This window comes from Canis lupus, chromosome 8 (genome assembly GCF_011100685.1).
Source record: "Canis lupus familiaris isolate Mischka breed German Shepherd chromosome 8, alternate assembly UU_Cfam_GSD_1.0, whole genome shotgun sequence".
NCBI lineage: Eukaryota > Metazoa > Chordata > Mammalia > Carnivora > Canidae > Canis > Canis lupus.
Genome location: NC_049229.1, coordinates 70,800,402 through 70,822,939, shown reverse-complemented (window position 1 = coordinate 70,822,939; position 22,538 = coordinate 70,800,402). Strand labels below are relative to the sequence as shown.

Below are 22,538 nucleotides of genomic sequence, written 5' to 3'. Positions count from 1 at the left end.
ATGGTGAGAGCATGCCGGCTCAGCAAGATCCGAGTGAGGTCACCACAGGGCCAGCAGGCAACATAAGGGGACTGGTTCAGACACTGAGAGAAGGCTCAATCCCAGCATGGGGTGGCTTCCTTCACCCAAAAACATTCCACGTCTCGGCCCCCACTTCCATTCCACCTCAGCCCTGAATCTCACAGATGCACACAACAGGTCCACTAAACCAGGCCAGAGAACTTCCCGGGCTCGCTGCAAACCTTTCTCATTCAGCTCCCGCCCGAATCTGGGCCAGAGGACATCTTGAGTCTTCTCCTCATACATAAATTCTCTGCATCTTACCATCCCGGTTCTCACTTGGGTGTTGCTAAGTACTTAGTGCCGAAAGGCACAAGAAACTAAGGTCTCCCAGTGCTCTGCAGTAGCCCTGCAGGGTGACCAGTACCTCTGCTCCAGCGCACGCACTGGTGCCTCTCTGGTCATGCTCATGTGTCACGGTTCCCTCAGCTGGGAATCCCTTCTGACCAGCCAACCTGCCCAGGTCACGTTCTTACAGCAACCGTGCCTCTGTGAGAGGCTCCTGACCACTATGGGATATGGTGCTTTCTCCGCTCTCCCCCAGCTTGTTCCCACAACCCTGTAAGCATGGGGCTGGCATTCTGCTTGAAGATGAGGGCGAGGAGTTGGGGCACAACTGTTGAGCACCTGGGCCCAGGGAATTTGCTTCATCCAGCTCATCTCTCATCACCTATGGAATGGGGTGGTTTGGCCACATATTTTCCAGTCTAAAAATCCTTTGTGCATTGGGTAGGGTGGAGTGGAAAGACCCATGGGGATTCAGATTTATATGGGCCAAGGATGTCTGAGAAGGTGTCCTGGAGCAAAAGGGCTGCACCTGACTCACCAAATCTGGGTGCTCTGTAAAATATACCTATTTCTCCCCAATTAGAAAACAAATTTCCTGCCCATTATAGGAAAATATGGAAAGCTGAGAAAATCACTCACAATCCCTTGATCAAAAACAGCAATCTTTGTTATAGTTTCTTCTAGGTATTTAGTGGGATTTTGTAATTTCGTGTTTCTGTTTTTTACAAAATTGGAACCACACATACACATACATGGCATTTCCAGGCCTTGTGAGCACAGTAAGAGCAGACCTCATCTACGGGGGTGTGTGAGAGGAGCCCGGGGTGCTGCATGCACATCGTCCTTCATCCTGGTGACAGCTGGGAGAGTGATCACCCTTGGGGCCCACAAGGAGGCATGGCTCAGGACTGGCCACCACCTCTGATAAGCGGCAAGGGCCAGCTCCAAAGCCACTAGGGCCACCCTCCATTTGGAACAATTCTCCTTACTGATACTTGCCAGGACATGATTTTTTTAAAAAGATTTTTTCATTTATTATTTGAGAAATTGAGAGAGAGACAGAGCATGGGCAGGAACAGCAGAGGAGTGGGAAAGACAATCCTATACAGACCCTGTGCTAAGTGTGGAGCTCCATGCAGGGCTCAATCCCATGATCCTGAGATCTTGACCTGAGTCAAAACCAAAGGTCAGACACGTAATTGTGCCATTTAGGTGCCCCTTACCAGGACAGGATTTTTTTATTTAAGATTTTATTTATTCATGAGAGACACAGAAAGAGAGAGAGGCAGAGACATAGGCAGAGGGAGAAGTAGGTTCCCCGAAGGGAGCCTGATGTGGGACTCGATCCCAGGACTCCAGCATCATGACATGGGCCAAAGGCAGACACTCAACCACTGAGCCACCCAGGCGTCCCCCCAGGACATGATTTTAAATGGTTTCTCAAAGTACATCTGTAATTATTTATAATAATGGCCACTAGAGTAATTTGCTAAGGGGACTTTCGGCCACAAGGCGGGTGATGCACCTGTTTCACTCACTACACACAGCCTCACTGCACCAGCTAGAAACAGTGTGACAACAAAAGCTTTAGGAACATTTATGATTACTTCCTAAGACTGAGTCTTATTTAGATTATTCAGAGTTATGAGCTACTTACTCTGTAAGTAGTGTAATTTCATTGCCAGATTTTCAGAAAACAGAGGTAAGCAAAAGGAAGAAAAAAATCAGCCACAATAGCACCACCTGGACATAACTAGTATCATTCCCTATATGTCTCGACAGTGTATATATCATTTTTTAAAAATGAAAATAGAATCACTGAGCATGTTTTGTAACTGACATTTGTACTCCACTATGTGCTGTGGGCATTTCTCCACGGGAATAAAAACTCTTCTGTGGAGGATTGTGTAAGAGTTGTGGTGGATTTCCCCAAATAAACACATCACAGTTTAACTCAGCTCCTGCACAGCAAATCCTAGTAACATCCCTCCTACAGAGCAGAGACCTCCTAGACACTAAACATGTAACTGATAATGTCTTTTTCTTTCTCTCACTAAAAACAGGGACTCTCTAATGTGATCCTGTCTGTTGCTCTGGCCCATGAAGCTCTGTGCCCCATCCCAGAGGATGATCATGCTCAGGGCCACTGGAGGACAAGCTGTGCTGGGAAAGTCCAGTTAGGGACAAGGCTGACTTGCTCTCAATTCTGTGCATTAGCCTGAGACAGGGATTGAACCCACGACCGGCAAAATGAAGTGTTGGGGATCTGCTTTAATTATTCCCAAAGCCTACTAGCACTTTTATTTCAGGAGAAAACACTAGACATTAATCAGAATACCCCAAACTTCTTAGAAGCTGCTGTACCCACAGAGCTTGGCTCTCTGCCTGTGGTGCCCCCTCCTTCTACCATCTCTTCTGTTGAGAGTGACCTGTGCCAGGTTGGTGGGTAACACCAGAGGGTGCAGGGAGCAAGAGTGTCATCAGAGCTGCTTAGCTGTGCCTTCAATGAGGGGTAAGGACAATGAAATCTCCTTGGACTCTGCAGTGCTGTCCTGAAATGACTGTCACCTGGATGAATGCATGGAAGGCCAGTCCAGGTGAGGGTCTCTTCTAATGGTAACCCTTCTCTAAGGAAAGCTTTCCTGCTGTGAGGTGTGAACTTCTCCAAATATCTCGATGTGTAAAGTTACGTCAAGTTACAAATCCCCACTGGCAGATCTGTGGGCATGGCATTCTTACCGGTATTCTCTGTTAAAGCTTACATACTTACAGAGCTAGAATCCAGGCAGAGTAAATGAGCCCTAGAGAATTGACAGCAGTCCACACGGGAAGGATGGGCTGCAGGGTCCCACCACATGAGGCATGGGACCAGGGGGTAGGAAACAGCAGCGTCTGCTCGGGAGAGAGAGGGGACCAGGGGTGGAGGGAAGTGAGTGTGCTGGTAAAGAAGACATACCTGAAAGAAGTGGGGCCAACCTGGGGTGGGGGCAAGCAAATGCTCCTCTTCTTTTACTGGGGTCCTTGGTGCCCACAGTCATGTGAAATTCCCATCATCAATCGAGCTTGCTTTAGCACTACCTCTAATATGGACAAAACTTTCTCTAACTAAAGCAAAAAAAAAAAAAAAAAAAAAAAAAAAAAAAGTCCGAATCACAACTATAAATATTTTTCGAAAACCTTCCATATGTTAGTAAGTCTGAAAACTGAGTCATTTGTTTTGAGTACTTTGTGAAAACTTCACCCCAAAACTACTACAGCGGGGAGGTTTTCACCAGGGAGGATAACAGGAAACAGAAATAGAGTGAAGGATTTCTGCTGCTTCGTGCCCATTAGCACCTACGACCTGCCTCTCTCTGTGTCAACTGCAAAGACATCCTACCTGCAGGTCAGGAAGCTCGAGGTGAAGAATGAATAAAATAAAGGGGAAGAGGTCACATCGCAACATGGAAACTCCATTTAAACTCTAATACTCAGGTCCAACCACACGGTGGATCTAAATGCTTCTGAAGCATCACTCTCAGTCCTGGTGGTGCAGCGGTTTAGCACCGCCTGCAGCCCGGGGTGTGATCCTGAAGACCCGGGATCGAGTCCCGCATCGGGTTCCCTGCATGGGGCCTGCTTCTCCCTCTGCCTGTGTCTCTGCCTCTCTCTCGAGATCTCTCTCTGTCTCTATGAATAAATAAAAAATCTTGAAGCATCACTCTCCCCATGGCCACACCCATCCTGTCAGGCCTTTGGTGACGGAGCAGCGGGTCCCAGGAGAGGCAGGCCCCGCAGTCTAACAACACGGTGGGCCTGGGTCCCGGTCTTGGTCACTCACTATGGTTGTGCTTCTGCCCGGCCACTCGTGGGTTCCGAGTCACAGGCTTTCTCTGCCACGTGGGGAGAGATACTTCTGACTTCTATGTCCTGTGGTGAATTCAGGACTACGGTAGGTCAGGGCCGGAAAGAGTGTGGTATAGAAGCCTGTGCAAGTGTAAAGTTGGAGGTTGTTTTCCCACAGGAACCAATCTGAGAAGCGTTTTGTATCTTTAAATTCCACAGAAAGTGAATGTCTTCTCCAGCGCACTAAAGCTAAGGGAGTCAGAAACGTGGCTCCATTCAGCGGAACAGCGAGTGTTGAGCAGCCCATTTAGCAATCATTACTTTATTTAGAACACAGCTGAGGCCATTTCATGTGAATTTGCTCTATTTGGCTATTTTCCTGGGCAAAGCTGTTGATCACTACAGTCAATAGAGCGCTCCAAGTAAAGCTTTCTCTCCCCAATTTGAGCTCCACTTCCTAGAGGCTATTCTAGAATCTAAATAGAGAAAGGAAGAGCAATTTTCAGGTTCACAGTCTTTGATGTAACCCTATGGTTGAGCCAGAACTCAGCCAGGTGCCCGAGTGGCTCACGGCCGCAGAGAGGGGCCCAAGCGAGGCAAGGCTGGCTGGAGTCCACTACTGCTAGCGGCTTGCTGCTTGGCCCCTCGCTCTCCCATATCCTGGCCTTTGGTCTAAAGGGAAAAGGCAACAGCGTGCTCCAACCCTCTGCCACCACGTCCTGAGGGCCTTGCTCTTGCCCTTGGCAGTCCTTCACAGATGCTAGCATGGCTCTGTGCTGGGACTCTGCACACTTATAGGCCTTGGTCACTCTAGGTCTTCTACAGGCATGTGTGACACACATTGTTGGGGACTCTCAGAGGAATATCACAAGCAAGTGAAACACTGTGCACAACAAGTTGTGGAAGAGCAAAGATCAGAGTGAAAACAGATGAACTAAGGGACAGAAAAATAATAGAGAAAAACCAGCAACACCTAAAGATGTTTTTTGACAAGATCAACAAAACTGACAAGCTTTTAGCTATACTAAGGAAAAAAGAGGGAAGGCTCAAATTACTAAAATCAGAAATGAAAGAGGGGACATAACTGTCAACCTTATAGAAATAAAAAGGATTATAAGGGATTACTCTGAACAACTGGAGGCCAATAAGTTAGGTAATATTGATGAAATGAACAAATTGCTAGAAAGACAAACTACTCAAATTGAATCAAGAAGAAACAAAATTCTAAATAAACCTATAACAAGTAAAGAGACTGAATCATTAATCAAAACACATATCACAAAGAAAAGCCCAGGCTTACACTGAAGAATTGTAAAAATGCTTAAAGAATAATTAACACCAATCCTTGAGAAACTCTTCCAAAAAAACAGGAGGAAGAAACACTTCTTGACTCATCCTAAGAGGCCAGCATCACCCTGATAGCAAAACCAGATAAACACATGACAAGAAAAGAAAAATCAAACACTCATATCTCTCATGGACACAGAAATCCCTGACAAAATACTAGCAGACCAAATCTGGCAACATATATATAAAAGATTATATAGCATGATCAACTAAGATTTATCCCAGAAACAAAAGGTGGTTCTGCATACAAAAGTCAATCAAAATAATACTTTGTATTAATAAAAGCAAAAACCCCACATGATCATCTCAGTAGATGTAGAAAAAGCACTTGACATAATCCAACATTCTTTCATGGAAAAAAATATCCACTTAACAACTAGGAATAGAAGGGAACGTCTTCAGTCTGAAAAGGGCATCTAGAAAAATGCACAGCTAATATCATTATTTAATGGTGAAAGACTGGATATTTCCCCCCTAAGATCAGGAACAAAATGAGCAAGTTCACTTCTCAATACCACATAGGAAGTTCCAGCCAGGGTGATTAAACAAGAAAGAAATAAAAGGCATCTAGATAGGAGAGGAAGAAGTCAAATTATCTCTATTTGTACATGATGTGATTTTTGTATATAATAAACCCCAAGGAATCCACAAAAAAGTTATTAGAAGTAATAAATAAGTTTAGCAAGTTTTCCAGACACAAGATCAACATACAGAAACTTATCCTAGCAACAAACAAGCTGAAGGTGGAATCGAGAAGACAATTCCGTTCACAACAGCATCAGAAAGAATAAATGACTTAGAAATACATTTAACAAAAGTAGTAAAAAACACATACTCTGAAATCACACAACTGCTGAAGGAAATTAAAGAAGATCTAAATAAGTAAAAAGACAGCTCATGTTCATGGATTAGAAGATTTGATACTATGAAGATGGCAATACTTCCCCCAAGTGATCTACAGATTCACACAATTCCTATAAAAATCCTAGTTGGCATCTTTTAGCAGAAATTGACAAACTGATCCTAAAATTCAAATGGATATGCAAAGGAGGCAGAGTAGTCAAAACAATTTTGACAAAGGAAAATCACAGGATGCCTGGGTTAGTTAAGCATCTGCCTTGGGCTCAGGTCATGACCCCAGGGCCTGGGATAGAGCCCATTGTCAGGCTCCCTGCTCAGCAGGGAGTCTGTTTCTCCCTCTCTCCTCTCTCTGCCCCTCCCTCCGGCTCATCCTCTCTCATTCACTCTCTCAAATAGATAAATAAAATCTTTTTTTTTTTTTTTTTTTAAAAGGATAAGTACTTCCTGATTTTGAAATTTATAACAAAGCTAAGTTATCAGGATAATGTGGCACTGGCTTAATGATAGACATACAGATCACTGAAATAGAATTAAGTAAAAAAAAAAAAGAAAAAATCCTTACATTTATGATGGATTGATTTTGACAGCCCCCCAAGACAATTTAATGGGAAAAGAATAGTCTTTTCAATAAATGGCGTAGGTATAATTGGATATCCATGTGCAAAAGAACGAATTTGGACCTACCTCACACCATATACAAAAATTAACTGAAAGTAAACCAAACATTTAAATATAAGGGCTAGGGGAGCCCCAGTGGCTTAGCGGTTTAGCGCCGCCTTCAGCCCAGGGTGTGATCCTGGAGACCTGGGATCAAGTCCCATGTCGGGCTCCCTGCATGGAGCCTGCTTCTCCCTCTGCCTGTGTCTCTGTCTCTCTCTCTCTCTCATTCTGTCTCTAATAAATAAATAAAATATTTTTTAAAAAATATAAGGGCTAGAACTATAAGATTTCGAAAAGAAAAGCCAGGTGCAAACCCAGGTTCAGAGTATTCCCTTATAATCTTCATATTGGATTAGGGAACAGTTATATATGCATCACCAAAGGCATACGTAAATCATATATCTGAGAAGGGTCCAAGTATCTAGAATATCTGAAGAACTTTTTTTTTTAAGATTTTAATTATTTATTTATTCATGAGAATAAATAAATAAACTGTCTTTGCAGTTGACACAGAGAAGCAGAGACACAGGCAGAGGGAGAAGCAGGCTCCACACAGGGAGCCCCATGTGGGACTTGATCCCAGGACCCTGGGATCATGCCCTGAGCCAAAGGCAGACTCTCAACCACTGAGCCACCCAGGGGTCCCTGAAGAACTCTTAAAACTCATTAATTAAAAGACAAATAGCCCAGTGGAAAAATGAGCAAAGGATATGAATACATAGTTCTCCAAAGAAGATATACAAATGACCAATAAGCATATGAAAAGATCTTCATCATTAGTTATTAGGGAAATGCAAATCAAAACCTCGAGATACCATTTTTACACCTATTAGGATGGCTAGAATAAAAACACTGGGCAAGAGGCACCTGGGTAGCTTAGCTGGTTGAGTGTCTGCCTTTGGCTCAGGTCATGATCCTGGTGTTGGGGGATCGAGCCCCACATTGGGCTCCCTGCTCAGTAAGGAGTCTACTTCTCCCTCTCCCTCTGCCCCCCTCCCCTTGCTGATGCTCACTCTCTCTCAAATAAATAAAAAATCTTAAAAAACAAGACAAAAAAAAAACATCGGGCAAGAAAAATTTTTGGTGAGGATGTGGGGAAACTAGAACCCTTACACATTACTGGTGGGGTGTAAAATGATGCGGCCACTGTAGAAAACCATTCATTTGTTCATTTGATTTTAAGTAATCTCTACACCCAATGTGGGGCTCAAACCCACAACCCAAGAACCAGAGTCATGTGCTTCATTGACTGAGCCAACCAGCTGCTCCAGTTCCTTAAACATTTAAAAACATAACATTCACCATCAGACCCTGCACTTCCCCTTAAAGGTATCTATTCAACAGAACTGAAAACATAACTCCAAACAAATACTCACACACAAATGTTCACAGAAGCTTACACAGGGGTACAACTCAAATGTGCATCAACTGATGAATGGATAAACAAAATGTCCAGGCAGCCCAGGTGGCTCAGCGGTTTAGCCCGCCTTCAGCCCAGGGTGTGATCCTGGAGACCTGAGATCGAGCCCCACGTCGGGCTCCCTGTATGGAGCCTGCTTCTCCCTCTACCTGTGTGTCTGCCTCTCTCTCTCAGTCTCTCTCATGAATAAATAAACAAATCCTTAAAAAAAAAAATGTCCATCCATGGGATGGAATATTATTCAGTGATAAAAAGTAACAAAGTACTGATACAGGCTACAACATGCTACAGTACTTGTAACCATGATGCTAAATGAAAGGCAGCAAAGAAGGCAACATACTGCACAATTCCATTTATATTTATTTATTTTTATTTTTATTTATTTATTTTTTTAAACTTTAGGGTTTTTTTTTGTTTTGTTTTTTTTTAATTTATGATAGTCACAGTGGATATGACCACTAACCGGCAGCCTGAAAGAACTCTGACCTGACTCTGGGTTCCACTGCAGGGCCCCTCAGCCCACATCCCATGTCTGCTGGGAGGACTGGTGGTCCTCATGACTAGCCCTGTGTCTTGGACCCCGATTCCTGTCACTCTATCCCTGAGGGTTCACAATGTCCAAAATTTAGATGGTCATGAACACAGGCGTTTACCCAAACACTTCATTTCCTGCCAATCTCCATTCAAGCATTTGTTTGTTTGAGGACCAACTGCTCCTGCCCTACTGTCACCCCTGCAGATGGCAACTTCATTTTTCCCAACAAGGTCACAAAGTAGGGACTAGCAGGAGTTGGAGCAGATAACACTCACAAAATCACAGCCCCCCTCATTATAAATTGTAACAGAAATGTATCTAGTATAGCAACCAGGCCCATTCAGTCTTTAAGGGTAATTAAATAGTGTCCTCAAATCAGGCTTCTGCTTCTGCTATGAATTGTGGAAACAGTCGAAAGAAGAAAAACATTCAGAATACTAGGTGAGCTGAAACATGACAGGGGGGGGGGAGTATGGGGGTGGAGGGGACAGGAAACAGAATTTCAACCAACCAGGAAAGGCATTCACAAAAAGATGGCAAGACATGGTCTCCATGGTGAGATTTTTTTTTTTAAAGATTTATTTTTATTTACTTATGATAGACACAGAAAGAGAGAGAGAGAGAGGCGCAGAGACACAGTCAGAGGGAGAAGCAGACTCCATGCCGGGAGCCCGACGCGGGACTCAATCCCGGGACTCCAGGATCGTGCCCTGGGCCAAAGGCAGGCGCGAAACTGCTGAGCCACCCAGGGAGATCCCCTCCATGGTGAGATTTTAAGTGACCTTTTATTTCTTCACTATACTTTTGGGTACTATTTTATTTTATTTTTATTTTTATTTTATTTATTTTTAAGTGACCTTTTATTTCTTCACTATACTTTTGGGTACTATTTTATTTTATTTTATTTTATATTTATTTTATTTATTTTTAAGTAAGCTCTATGCTCTATGCTTACTTAAAAATAGGGCTTGAATTCACGACCCCGAGATCAAGAGTCGCATGCTCTACCGACTGAGTCAGCCGGGTGCCCGATTTTATTCTTTTAAAAAACGATGTTCAATTTGTGAAAAGTTACAATATTTTTATTTTGAGAGGAAAAAAATCTTAAGTGTTGACTCAGATCATCTTTATATTTTATTTATTTATTTATTTTCAGATCATCTTTAACAAGATATTCAGTTCTAAATTCCACAACTGGGATGCCAATGAGTAAGCACACGCACCTTGTTCCCGGGACACTTGCCTCTTCCCCCACTTGCTGAGAGGCCTATACAAGCGGGTATGGTCCCACTTCCAGGAACTGCATCCTCACAGCTTCTGTCTTACTGAGGAGCAGCTTGGTATCAGTTAAGTTTTGCTTACCTGGACAGGTGGCTCAATCATTATCCAGGCTGGAAGCATCAGACTGGGATTTAGAGGCTGGGTTCCCACTCGGAAGTAAACTCCACCCCTAGAATCACAGGCCCAGATGTGCTGGTTTCCACATGCCAAGCTCGTCAGTTTTATAGCTCCTGTAGATAAAGGAAAAATCCACACACTAATTACTTTTGTAAAATGACAAATCCTTCATTTAATCTATGGACTTTGATATTATCCTTCAAAGAAAGAGGTGAGGCTGCACTTGTGGCGGACTGTGTTTTATCTGAGGGCAGCGCAGCTCAGGTGTTATTGAGGCCTCCGGCTGCCCCGCCACCTGCCTGGCGCCAGTGGGCATGCTCTCGGGCACCGCCAGCGGAGCAGTCAGGATGCTGGTGGCACGGGCCCCGAGCTGCTAAGCACAGATTAATATCTGCGCGGGCCTCAGCATTAGCTACATCACGTACACGCCTACCAGCAGCAAATTCTGCATCTGGGGGAGGGAATGCCTCTTTATTAGGAATCTTGATCCTGATGAGAATTCATATGAACCAGCTAAGTCTCCTAGAATCTTCATGTTTCTCTTCACATTTCTCCTGGTTGATTAAGTCAATTGTAAGAGAAAAGGAAATGTGTGGGGGCTTTGAAGAGAAATTACACTCGATTACTAGTCTACCTGCAAGAAGAGCACCGGTAGTCACAGAGAAGCTGCCGTGGGGCAGGGTGCAGCTCAGTCTGATAGCCTCACTTCAAAACCTGCAATAGTGATGCATGGTGACTCTGATCTCAAGTCACACACGAGGCTGTCGGGACACAGATATGGAGAGACTTGCCCAAGGTCCCAGGGCAAGGATGCGGCAAAGCCAGGAGGCAAAGGTCTGAAACCAGGCCAGCTCAACTCTTCCACACCAGCTATCTGCCCTCTGGGACACTGGTGAAGGCTCAGATGGGACATGTTCAGTTCAGTTGGTTTTGACAGATAAATATACCCAGGTCACCCATGTCCTGTCAAGTTACAGAACATTTTCATCACCCCAGGAAGTTCCCTCGGGCCCCTTCGAGTCAGTTCCCTTGGTCCCAAGGCACCCACTCCTTACTTCTGTCGCCATGAGTTAGGGCAGCCTGGTCTAGAGGTCCAAATAAGCAATCATGGGCCTGAACTCTTTTGGGATCTGGCTTCAGTCACCCAGTGGAACCGTGTTGCTTCATGTTGCTGAGCGTTACTCCACTGCATGCCAATAACTCAGTTTATCCAACCACTTGATGATGGACATTTAGTCACGCCCGCTTCTTGTGATCAGGAGTAAAGCTGCTATGGATGACTTTTTTGTGAACGTGTGTTATCTTTCTTGAATGGTACCTGGAAGTGAAAGTGCAGGGCCACGGGGTAGATGTACATTTGCCATTCTGCATGCCCACCAGCTGTGCATGCTGGCTGCCCACAGCCTCACCAGCACCTGGTCTTGGCACCATTCTAGTAGGTGTGAAGAGGTATCTCATCATGGTTTTAATTTGCATTTCCCTGGTAACTAATGGTGCTGAGAATCTTTTAATGTGCTTATGGGGCACAACGTGCTTATAGGGTCTATCTTCTTTTGTGAAATGCCTATTCAAGTCTTTTGCCCATTTTTCAAATTAAACAGTTTGTCTTTTGATGACTGGGTTAGAGGATTTCTTTGTATATTCTGGATCCAAGTCCTTTGTCAGATATACACATTGTGCATCTTTCTTCCCAGTCTGTGGCTTGCCTTTTCATTTTCTTGACTGTTTTCTGCTGAGTTTGTCATTTTGATGGGTCATTTTTTTTTAAAAGATTTTATTCATTTATTCATGAGACAGAGAGAGGGGGGTGGCAGGGAGACAGGCAGAGGGAGAAGCAGGCTTCATGCAAGGAGCCTGACATGGGACTTGATCCTGGAACTCCAGGATCACACCCTGGGTTGAAGGCAGGTGCCAAACCGCTAAGCCACCCAGGGATCCCTTGGTGGGTCATTTTGACTTAAAAGCAGTGGGGAAGAAGGTGGTACAGCCATGTTCTGTGGTCATGCTCCTGTTGGCCAGCTCACACCTGTCGCTGGTAGCAGAGGGCAGCCCAAAAATCTGCACTGAAGTACAAGCATGGATCCTGCTAGGTGGAAGTCTTATCAGGTGCCTTCAGTTATGACACCAGCTGAAAAGTATTAACTGACCACCACATAAAAAATCCTTAGTATCCTTTTGTGTATATGTTGAAGTTAACTGTAGTTTCTTCTTCCTTAATCTTTTATAGAATATCTTACCCGAGAGTTCAAATGGACTTCTAGAGCTCTAACATGACACAGAAGATTTGTACCAATCGAAATACAGTTCCTTCAGCCGTAAATCACAGAAATAGCCGAGAAACAAACATTAATTTAAAAATGTTAAGTGGGGCAGCCCAGGTGGCTCAGTGGTTTAGCACCATTTTCAGCCCAGGGTGTGATCCTGGAGTCCCGGGATCGAGTCCCACCTCGGGCTCCCTGCATGGAGCCTGCTTCTCCCTCTGCCTGTGTCTCTGCCTCTCTCTCTCTCTGTGTGTCTCTCATGAATAAATAAAATCTTTAAAAAAAATGTTAAATGAAAATTAATTTTTATGCTGGAGTCTTCAACTTGCCCTAATAGGAACTCCAGGCAGTGGCGATGGTGAGAAAAGTTCCACGGTGACAGGGACACACCAGGCCAGCAGCTCCGTTAGTAGTACCTAACAACACCGCCACCAGAACACATCGTTCAAGTTACAGGAATATTCTTTCAGGACAAAAGTAAAGGCTACTAGAATATACATGTCAGTATAGATGATAGCTTATTCTGAACTGAAGACACAGGTCAAAAAGAAAATATTTACCTGAAGGCTCTTCTGCATTTTCCTTCCTCACAGAGGCCCCCCCCCCTTCCCCCGCCGGAGTACAGTATAAGAGACTGTATTAGCTGAGATGGTCAGGACAGGGGCAGAGACTCCTGCCCTCCCCAAACATTCCAGGCTTCTCCGAGGTCCCTGCAAGTTAGGTGGGGCCCCGTCGTTAGTCCGGACAATGGGCTGTAGGCAGAAGCGATCAGCCACTTTTGAACTGAAGCATAAAGAGCTGGCAAGGGGTCTTTCAGCTGTCCCCTGCTGTAGTGACAAGAGAAGGAAGCCACAGAGCACAGCAGCGGCACCAGCAAGCTGCCGCCCAGTGGACACAATTCTAAGAGACTGAGAGCCAAAGGTAGAGAGCCAACTCTGTGGCACCGGGGAAGCAACACTCATTGTGGTAAGTCGCTGATATTTCGGGACCGCTACTACATTACCAGCCCGATGAACACAGACACACTACAATTTTCCTGCCTTTCCCCGTTTTGCTTTTTCTATTAAAAAAAAAAAGGTTTTAATTACTTTATTCAACAGAGGAGACAGTTCCCCTTTAGGATTACTTTTGTTTTTTTATTTTTTTTCTAAAGATTTATTTATTTACTTATGATAGACATAGAGAGAGAGAGAGAGGCAGAGACACAAGAGGAGGGAGAAGCAGGCTCCGTGCCGGAAGCCCGACGCGGGACTTGATCCCGGGACTCCAGGATCGCGCCCCGGGCCAAAGGCAGGTGCTAAACCGCTGAGCCACCCAGGGATCCCCTAGGATTACTTTTTTTTTTTTTTTTAAGATTTTATTTATTTATTCATGAGAGACACAGAGAGAGAAAGGCAGAGACACAGGCAGAGGGAGAAGCAGGCTCCACACACAGAGCCCGATGTGGGACTTGATCCAGGACTCCAGGATCACGCCCTGGGGCCAAAGGCAGGCGCTAAACCGCTGAGCCACCCAAGGATCCCCTGGATTACTTTTAAACATATATTTTAGAACAAAAAGTAACATTTATTTGGTGTTTTAGGATTTATTAAACAATTTTCTGCATAATTTACTGCTACCATAATCCTATTTGTTACCTACCTAAAGGCAAAAACTGACACTAAATATTTCCTCATTAAATGTTGTGACCAGATGAATTAAATTACAAAATTGCATTCGTTTGCTAAACATTCCAATGCCTGACAGCACACATATTAATGGGAAATGAAATGCTATCAGCATTTTAAATATCTGCTAAATGGTGCAAATTTTCTTCCCAAAACCAGGATTATAATAAATCACAAATTTCCATATTCAGTCTCTAAAACTGGGTTCAATAGCCAGACATTTAAGAATTCTCTTCATCTCAAAGCAGCAATCGATTTGGTAATTTGAGTAGAGGCAGAAAAGAGTGACATTAGGTCTTAAGAAAGAAATTAAAGGTAGAAATCACAATCATGGGGCAGCCCAGGTGGCTCAGGGGTTTAGTGCTGCCTTCGGCCCAGGGTGTGATCCTGGAGACCTGGGATTGAGTCCCACATCAGGCTTCCTGCATGGAGCGTGCTTCTCCCTCTGCCTGTGTCTTTGCCTCTTTCTCTCTCTCATGAAAAAAAAAAAAAAAAAAAATCACATTCCTGACTTGATACTTTGCTAAAGTCATCCCTGGAACCGAAATTTCTGCTTGCAATGTGCAAGCTGGTGACATTCCCAACTTTACAATCACCTGGCACTACCATCAGGAGGTGGGCCGCATCACACTGTCAGCACCCACAGGACAGGGTTTCATTTTTCATGTTCGTAATGTCAGAAAACTCGTAAAGAAGAGGCCAGGACTGAAGATAAAAGCACAGATACATCACATCCCTGAACAAGCTGGTGGCAACATAGAGGTGGAGCAGCTACTTACCGCTCTTGAATCTGCCTGTTAGGCAGTTTTATTAGTGATTATCAATATCGAGGCCAAAGACAGGATCAAAACTCATATCCCAGAATTACTTAGAAATGTTAGTTACCAGTAATAACCACCTTCCCTGATGGTCTAATGTCCCTCTGGGCATGGATATGGAGAGCAAGTGGTCCCCCTCTGTGTGCAGACCCCGCTCAAGGTCAGACTATGAGGGCCACTGAAACAGAGCAGGGGCAAAGCACTCAGGGCACATGGTGGGCAGACGTCAAGGGAATGGGAACTGAAGGAAGCCAGTGGTGGGGTAGAGGCCGGAAGGAAGAAGAGCTGGGGAAGCTGGGGAAGGAAGGAGCCAGGAGGACGTTCTAGGCCGTGGCAAGACAAGCACGCACTATGCACAAAGGGGCCTGGCACAAGGGGCAGAGCCATGGCTGGTGGGCCTGCTGTGATGGCCCTGGGCACCACCCTGAAGCTGGTGCGATGTGGAGCCCTTTCACATTGAGGGCACACCCCTGCTGTTTTAGGAAGACAGATCTGGCGACCACGGGGGAGGTGGGCCCACCTGGTGCCATGAGGTGGCTCCTGCAGTAGGTCACTACACTTTCTATTCACTACTATTTGGTGCCTGCTGCCTGATGACAACCTGCCATGGACACTCACATGTGGGGCTCTGGGCAGGGAGCACACAGCTGAACTTAAAATCTGTATTCCTGCATTTAAATAATAATTTAAGAAAATCACCGGATTCACCTTTTTGTCCCACAGGCTACAAAGCTCATCCCGGAGAGGGCCCAATAACACAAGGCCTGGTGGTGCCTGCCTGCCTTTTACTGCCCCGGACCCTGGGACAGTGGGAGACCAGTATCTTTCACATGACCTCCTACCCGCCTCTTCTGCCCCAACATGAAACCTACCAACTCAGGACATGCTGCATTCTCCTACATTTAGAAAATGGTAAAAGATCATTTATCCATCATTTCAGTGTCTGCTAGCAACCCAGATAAATAAACAAAACCTAGAGCCCAGAAAGGCAGTGTTTCCCACCAACACCCAATCAGGCACCTGGTGAGACAGCCCCCATGAACCTGGAGAGCAATGCAGCTAATGCTGGCTCGACAGGGACCCTGCACAGGACACTTGCCCAAGAAGCTCATGTTTACACAGGATGCTTCCTTGCATCATCTCTCTGTGCTGGGGACTGCTGTTCCCATTAGGAAGGTGAGAAATTAAGGTTTACAGGGAACCCAGCAGCTCACCCAGGATCCTGGAACCTGCCTAGGGTCAGGTCTCTTAAACCAAGCCTTCATCCCACCAAAGCTGACTTTCTCTCCTGGAAAGGATGGCCACCACCCCAGTGAAGCCCAAATGGGCACATCAGAGACCTGCAGTAGTCTAGCCAGCTAGCCAGTGCTGGGAGGGCTGCACTGATCTGGAAGGGAGATGGGAGCTGTGGACCCCGGGTAGAGGTGGTTCTGGCACCGTGCAGCCCGGATAATGCCACTCACTCTGTGTCCATGGAGCTCAGTGGTGTCCTCTGAAGGACGTGGACAGCACAGGGAAACAGCTCTGCCCCTCACCCAGACTGTGCAGAAGAGCAAGCCTCCCAGTTCTCAAGGTTTGGTGGTGGGAGGCCTGGCCTTCCGACCTCCAGGAGAAACTGGCAACATCTCCCAAACTGGTCTGGTTGCTGCTCAGGCCAGTAGATATCTGGATGGTGGCAGGCTTCCTAGGGCAGGCAGGAGGGTCCCCTGTCACCAGCACTCAGGGCCATAAGCAGCCCCAGCTTTGTCCGGTCAGTCACCATCAGTAACGGTGGCTGGTAAATACTCTCCAAAGCAGAACGTGACAGCCCTGGTGCCGGGATTAGGGTCAAAAGACAGGGTATGAGGCCAAAAGCATAAGTTACCAAAATAACCCTGAAAAATTCAAATTTTTAGTATATGTGCTGCCAAACTGAGCATGGCCCTGGAACGTTCCTAGCTTTGGAACAGTTTGCTTCTTCAGTTGAGAGCCAGTCTGCCTCTTATTTAAGCTGGACTATATCTGGTCTCGTGCTGGACAAGGGAATGATGATCTCTCTATACAGCACCTTGCAGGAGCCACATGAGCTGAGAGCAGATGGGGCCCAGTCTATTTCATGGGATGGTGAGAGGTCCCGGGCAGCTGGAGATGCAGTCACAGGCATTTGTACATACACATTTTTAAAGATTTTACTTATTTGAGAGTGAGAAAATGTGTGCAAGAGAGAACAAGCATGAATGGGGGCAGGAGCAGAGGGAGAGGGAGAAGCAGGCTCCCCGTTGAGCAGGAGCCCGGGATCATGACCTGAGCTGAAGGCAGATGCTTAACCAGTTGAGCCCCCCAGACACCTGCATGTATATGTGTGCGCGCGCACACACGTAACTCTAAACCCAATGCAGGTCTCAAACTTAGGATTCAGAGATTAAGAGTCACATACTCTACTGACTGAGCCAGTCAGGCGCCACCTCCACTTTTCTCTACTTCTCTAATGAGTAGGTGTGTCTGAATCCTTAAACATTAAATGCTAGTAGAATTCAACCTTACAATCTACCAAACAAAAAACACTGGTTGTCCGTTTACCGAAACGGGAACCTGTATGGCAGGGGAGTAGTCCTAAGGCTCCAGTGGACCTTCTGGAGCCGCTGGAGCAGCCTCTGCCTTTAGACAAGTCTCTGCTGTCAGACAAGTCACACACAAGGATTTGCCTGGAGAATAACCCAATGTTGCGGGCCCACTCTGATACCTTGTTTCTTAGAACACAAATGAATAATTTATAAACAGCATCATGCTCCTTGGCTGGCTCTGGGACCCTGGACAGGAGACTCAGAGAAGAGCCAGAGAGGCACATCATCTCCTCAGACCGCTCGAGGAGGAACAGATGCCAGCCCGCTGGGCACTGTTCCAGCTGCAGAGGGACAGGTAAATGGGTGCTGATGCGGGACACACCTGTTCTTCCAGACTTAAAGGGCACAAAGAAATGTGCCATATTGTCAGGCTGGCAGAGTAGCTGCATCAGGCAGTTCTAGTGGCAACTTCTGCTGAGTGTGTGATTCTCCTGGGCTCTGGGAGCCCTATGAGCTGTATGAGGTAGGGAAGTAAAGCTCCTCCTAAGTCAGAGGCCCATTAAATCTGGACTGGCTGATCAATCTCCTGAATTTATACAACACAAGTTGAACCCAGGGGCCATACCTAGCTGGGAAAGGTCCAGCCGCGTCCAATGCATGCCTGTGGGGCAGCTCTTGGAGAGCGTCCTGATGAACACCTGGCCAAGGCTGTCCAGGGCCCACAGGGCGTCCTGGCAGGCGGCGTATGCCCTCATCTCCACGTCGGGAGGCAGCTGCACCGTGGAGGGGCGGGACTGGGCATTCTGGGCGCTGACACTGCACAGGTCCTTGCTGCTCTGGCACAGCCACAAGGAGCTTCCTGCGGAAAAGGTTCATGTTTGTTACTGACGAGACGCACAAGGCAGTTGTGGCCTTTGGGCAGCTGACACCTGATGGCAGATGCCACCACTCCTGGCTCCCAGGGCACTACTGTGCAGGAGAGCTTGATAGACCTTAAGCCAGAAGTCAGAGGTGCACCCATGGCCATCCAGTTAAAAAATAAGCTTGAGGTGTTCTAAAGGGAGGAAATAAAGTAGGGCTTATGAGATTTGGTGAAGGCTACGGTCTTGGCTCCGTGGCTCTGAACTTGGACGTTTCGTAAGGGTTGGGGAGTCTTTGACTTGGTGTGACCGTTGCTCTGGAGGAAGTGAGGTCAGCAATTCCTTGGAAGGATGGGTCTACAGTTCCCCTGTTCTGGTCTGGGGGGAGGGGTGAGGCTGTCGGGGAGGCCTGGAGAGCTAGAAAACCTTCTCTCCTCACCCTCTCCTCAAAATCCACTCTCTCTTCCTCCCATCATTTTTATGGAGTCCTTTGGTCTTAACAGATTAAGTTTTAAAATGCAGATAAACTCCGGGAAAGTTAATGTCTCCATCATAATATATTATTCACTAAAACTTGTGGCCAGCTAGGTTTTAGAATTCAAAACTGTTTTGGATTTTGAAAACCTAAGGTAAGGGGTATGCCATATATTTAAGTAATAGCCTCAGGGAGCCAGGCAGCAATGAAATGCAGTAACATTCCTGCCACAGAACGTGTGCACACTCATAATCAATGGATAAATAAGTAGCCCCACATTGGTTCAGGCCAGGTTTTGCTGCCAAATGATTTTGTGTCAATCTCAGGATATAACCCACAGTTTTCAAAGCTTACAGATGTCAGAATTATGGGTAGAATGATCAGGCGAGTAAACATCTTCCCGTACTGACAAGTTACGGAAATCCCAAATCTCGGTGGGACTAATGGTTTGAACTAACCAGGTGCTTCCTCTGAACCACAGGCTTCATGGCATCTTCTCATCTGACCCTCAGGGCAAAGCTAGGAGGAGCCTTCGGCCACCCCCCAGAGGGATCACCTGGCTGCCCAGGCTCCCAGCTCACTGGTAGCTGCACTGCCTCTCCGGCTCCAAACCCCATGCTCCAGGAAGGGAGGTGAGCTCTGATTGGAGCCAATGGGAAGTCTGCCCCTATAGACCTGTCCTAACAGGGCACAGCTGTGGGGCTCAGACTGAGCCAGAATCTGTAAACCAGATTCAAAGAGGCTGTTAGGAGGTGATGGAAAACTTCATGAGGGGAAATGGAGAGGCACCCCAAGAACCTTGGTGCCTACTGACTGCAGTGCTATGGCCCCGTGACATGTCACTGGACATCTCCAACTGCCGGCCCTAGTGGGACACTGTATATTCCTCTCCTTCGCAATGACGCCCTGCCTTTATACTCATTCAACACCCACACACCAGAGCCTTCTTTCTTGGTCAGGCCTATCCAGCTTGGAGGCTTTGGCTCAGCCAACAAGGGCTGCCTGCCTGGGAAGCCACTGCATTGTCTCTGAGGTCCACATAGCCACGCCTGGTCCCAACTAGGTCATGGTCAGACCATGGTTTTCACTTTTCAACTGCCAATTATGCATTGTATTTCTCAACTAACCTTCTTTTGTGGGAGCAGTGGAAGCCAGCACAAAGGCCCACTTTGTTGCAGAAGCTGTCCCACGGGGAACAACATTATTCCAGTAAGTGCCTAGAAAGAACCAATAGGAAGTGTGTTAAAGAAAGAAGAGGAGAACACACACACACACACACACTCCAGAGCATTAGTTCTATACTACAACTTGTCTCCAAAACCTCTTAGAGCTCATTCTAGAGTGCCCTTAAATTAGGAGGTCCACGCCAGCCAGTGCTATGAGGCCAGTCCCTTGTTTCTCCTTCCACGCTGATAAGCAGAGCCACAGTCTTGCCCAGGGTGTGGGGCAGGGGCTGGGGGGTTGTGCAGAGGGAGGAGAGCTGGAAAAATTCACAAAGCAAGGCTTCACTCATAAAAACAAAGCCCTCATGGGTACCTGTGGATTTACACCACCAGTTATAGATTCCCAGAGCCTTGCATTCTCCACAGAGCAAGAACTTTTCATCTCGGAAACGGGACTATTGCCTCTTACTGTGCTCTTTACATTTGGGTGGACGTTTTCTTTTTTCTTTTTTTTTTTTTAAAGAGTTTATTTACTTATACATGAGAGACAGAGAGATAGGCAGAGTAACAGGCAGAGGGAGAAGCAGGCTCCTTGAGGGGAGCCCAATGTGGGCCTCGATCCTGGGACTCTGAGATCATGCCCTGAGCTGAAGGCAGATGCTCAGCCACTGAGCCATCAAGGTGTTCCTGGGTGGACTTTTTCATTTAAATGTGAAATTATTGGGATCCCTGTGTAGTTCAGCTGTTTAGTGCCTGCCTTCGGCCCAGGGCGTGATCCTGGAGTCCCAGGATTGAGTCCCACATCAGGCTCCCTGCATGGAGCCTGCTTCTGCCTCTGCCTGTGTCTCTGCCTCTCTCTCTCTCCGTGTGTCTCTCATGAATAAATAAATAAGATCTTTAAAAAAAAAGTGAAATTATGAACATAAAAATGAGCTCCATCTGCCTTTCCTAGATCATCATGGATTCCCAGTAGAAACTGGTCCCACACCATCCAAACACGGGTACCCAAGTTGTAGGAATGACGGACTGAAAACAAGGAAACTGCTACAAAACAAAAAGAATGCCTCCATTACAAACGCTTCACACACTGGCACCAAATTATCCTCTACAGCTGAGATCTCAAAGCTTTTCTTTCAGTGCTGGCTTTAAACTGAAGCTGCCAATCGAGTCAATGTGAAAAGAAAGGTAGTGCACCCACCGATGAGATTTCCTTTAGCGACATGGAATTCATTCTTGCCGGAGGAGATCCAGACACCACTGTTGTTTACCCCGAGAAGGCTCGGCTGGCACTGAAGCTGCTGAGACCAAAATGCCATGCGCAGCTTATCTGCCACCTTTTCCACGGGCACTTGTGCTGCCGTGGCCACCGAGTGTGTGGCATGGATTATGGTCTGGAATAAGCTGCACTGGTCAAACACCACGTAGTCTGTGATGCTCACCTGGAGGGGGAGACAGAAAGACATCCTTCTCTCAGTGCAGCGGTGCTGCCTTCTGCACGTGCGCTGCCCGAGAGCTGAGGTCTGGCCCACATTCGGCAAACACTCAGCACACATGTGCACCTGCGCATGTGTGTAAGGACCAAATAAAGTCTGGCGGGAGACTACTGAACCAGTGACTGCAATTACTTCTGAGGGATTTGGAGAGATGGAAGAAAATGTTCATCTTTTGTTTCATATGCTTTTATATGACACAGATCTGTTACAACAGCATGTACTGTTGTGACCACCCCCTCAGACCCGTGATGCCTTTTATTCTAATCAGCGATAAAGGGTCGTTTTGCTTTTATTTTTTATTTATTTTTTTAAAGATTTATTTCTTTATTCATAGAGACACACACACACACACAGAGGCAGAGACACAGGCAGAGGGAGAAGCAGGCACCTATGCAGAGAGCCTGACATGGGACTCGATCCAGGGTCTCCAGGACCACGCCCTAGGCTGCAGGCGGCACTAAACCGCTGTGCCACCGGGGCTGCCCGGGTCGTTTTGCTTTTAAATTTAGGTATCTCCAATGGACAACAGTGTGCAATCCTTAGAATAATAATATGTGTTAAAAAAAGTATTGTAAGCAGGGTGATGGAAGCACTTTCTGATCTGAACCAGGACTGTCAATAATTCCGCCAGAGCAACAACATGAAGCAGGACCATCCTACACATGAGGGGCACACTCTGCTCACACCTGCAAACTGCTTCTCTAACATTCCTGAATTTCTTTCGGGGTAACCCTGAGGAGAACCTCACTCTTATCAAGCAGCTCTAGCTGTTAGAAAGTTCTTTCTGGGCACCCTGAGTGGCTCAGTGGTTTAGCACCGCCTTCGGCCCAGGGTGTGATCCTGGAGTCCTGGGATCGAGTCCCA

General features: G+C 46.4%; 1 protein-coding gene across 3 annotated transcripts in view; it reads right to left on the bottom strand.

Moving 5' to 3' along the window:
• The window catches only part of TECPR2 (tectonin beta-propeller repeat containing 2), a 100,361-nt gene that overhangs the window by 17,893 nt on the left and 59,930 nt on the right, over positions 1-22,538 (bottom strand). For 2 of the 3 annotated variants that reach the window (XM_038545785.1, XM_038545786.1), the window contains 4 exons: positions 21,380-21,620; positions 20,146-20,235; positions 18,309-18,542; positions 10,359-10,507 (listed from right to left, as the gene is read on the bottom strand). In XM_038545785.1, the coding sequence (XP_038401713.1) occupies positions 10,359-10,507; positions 18,309-18,542; positions 20,146-20,235; positions 21,380-21,620 (714 nt within the window). The remainder of the gene's footprint in view (positions 1-10,358; positions 10,508-18,308; positions 18,543-20,145; positions 20,236-21,379; positions 21,621-22,538) is intronic. The other variant, XM_038545787.1, reaches the window with a different exon arrangement.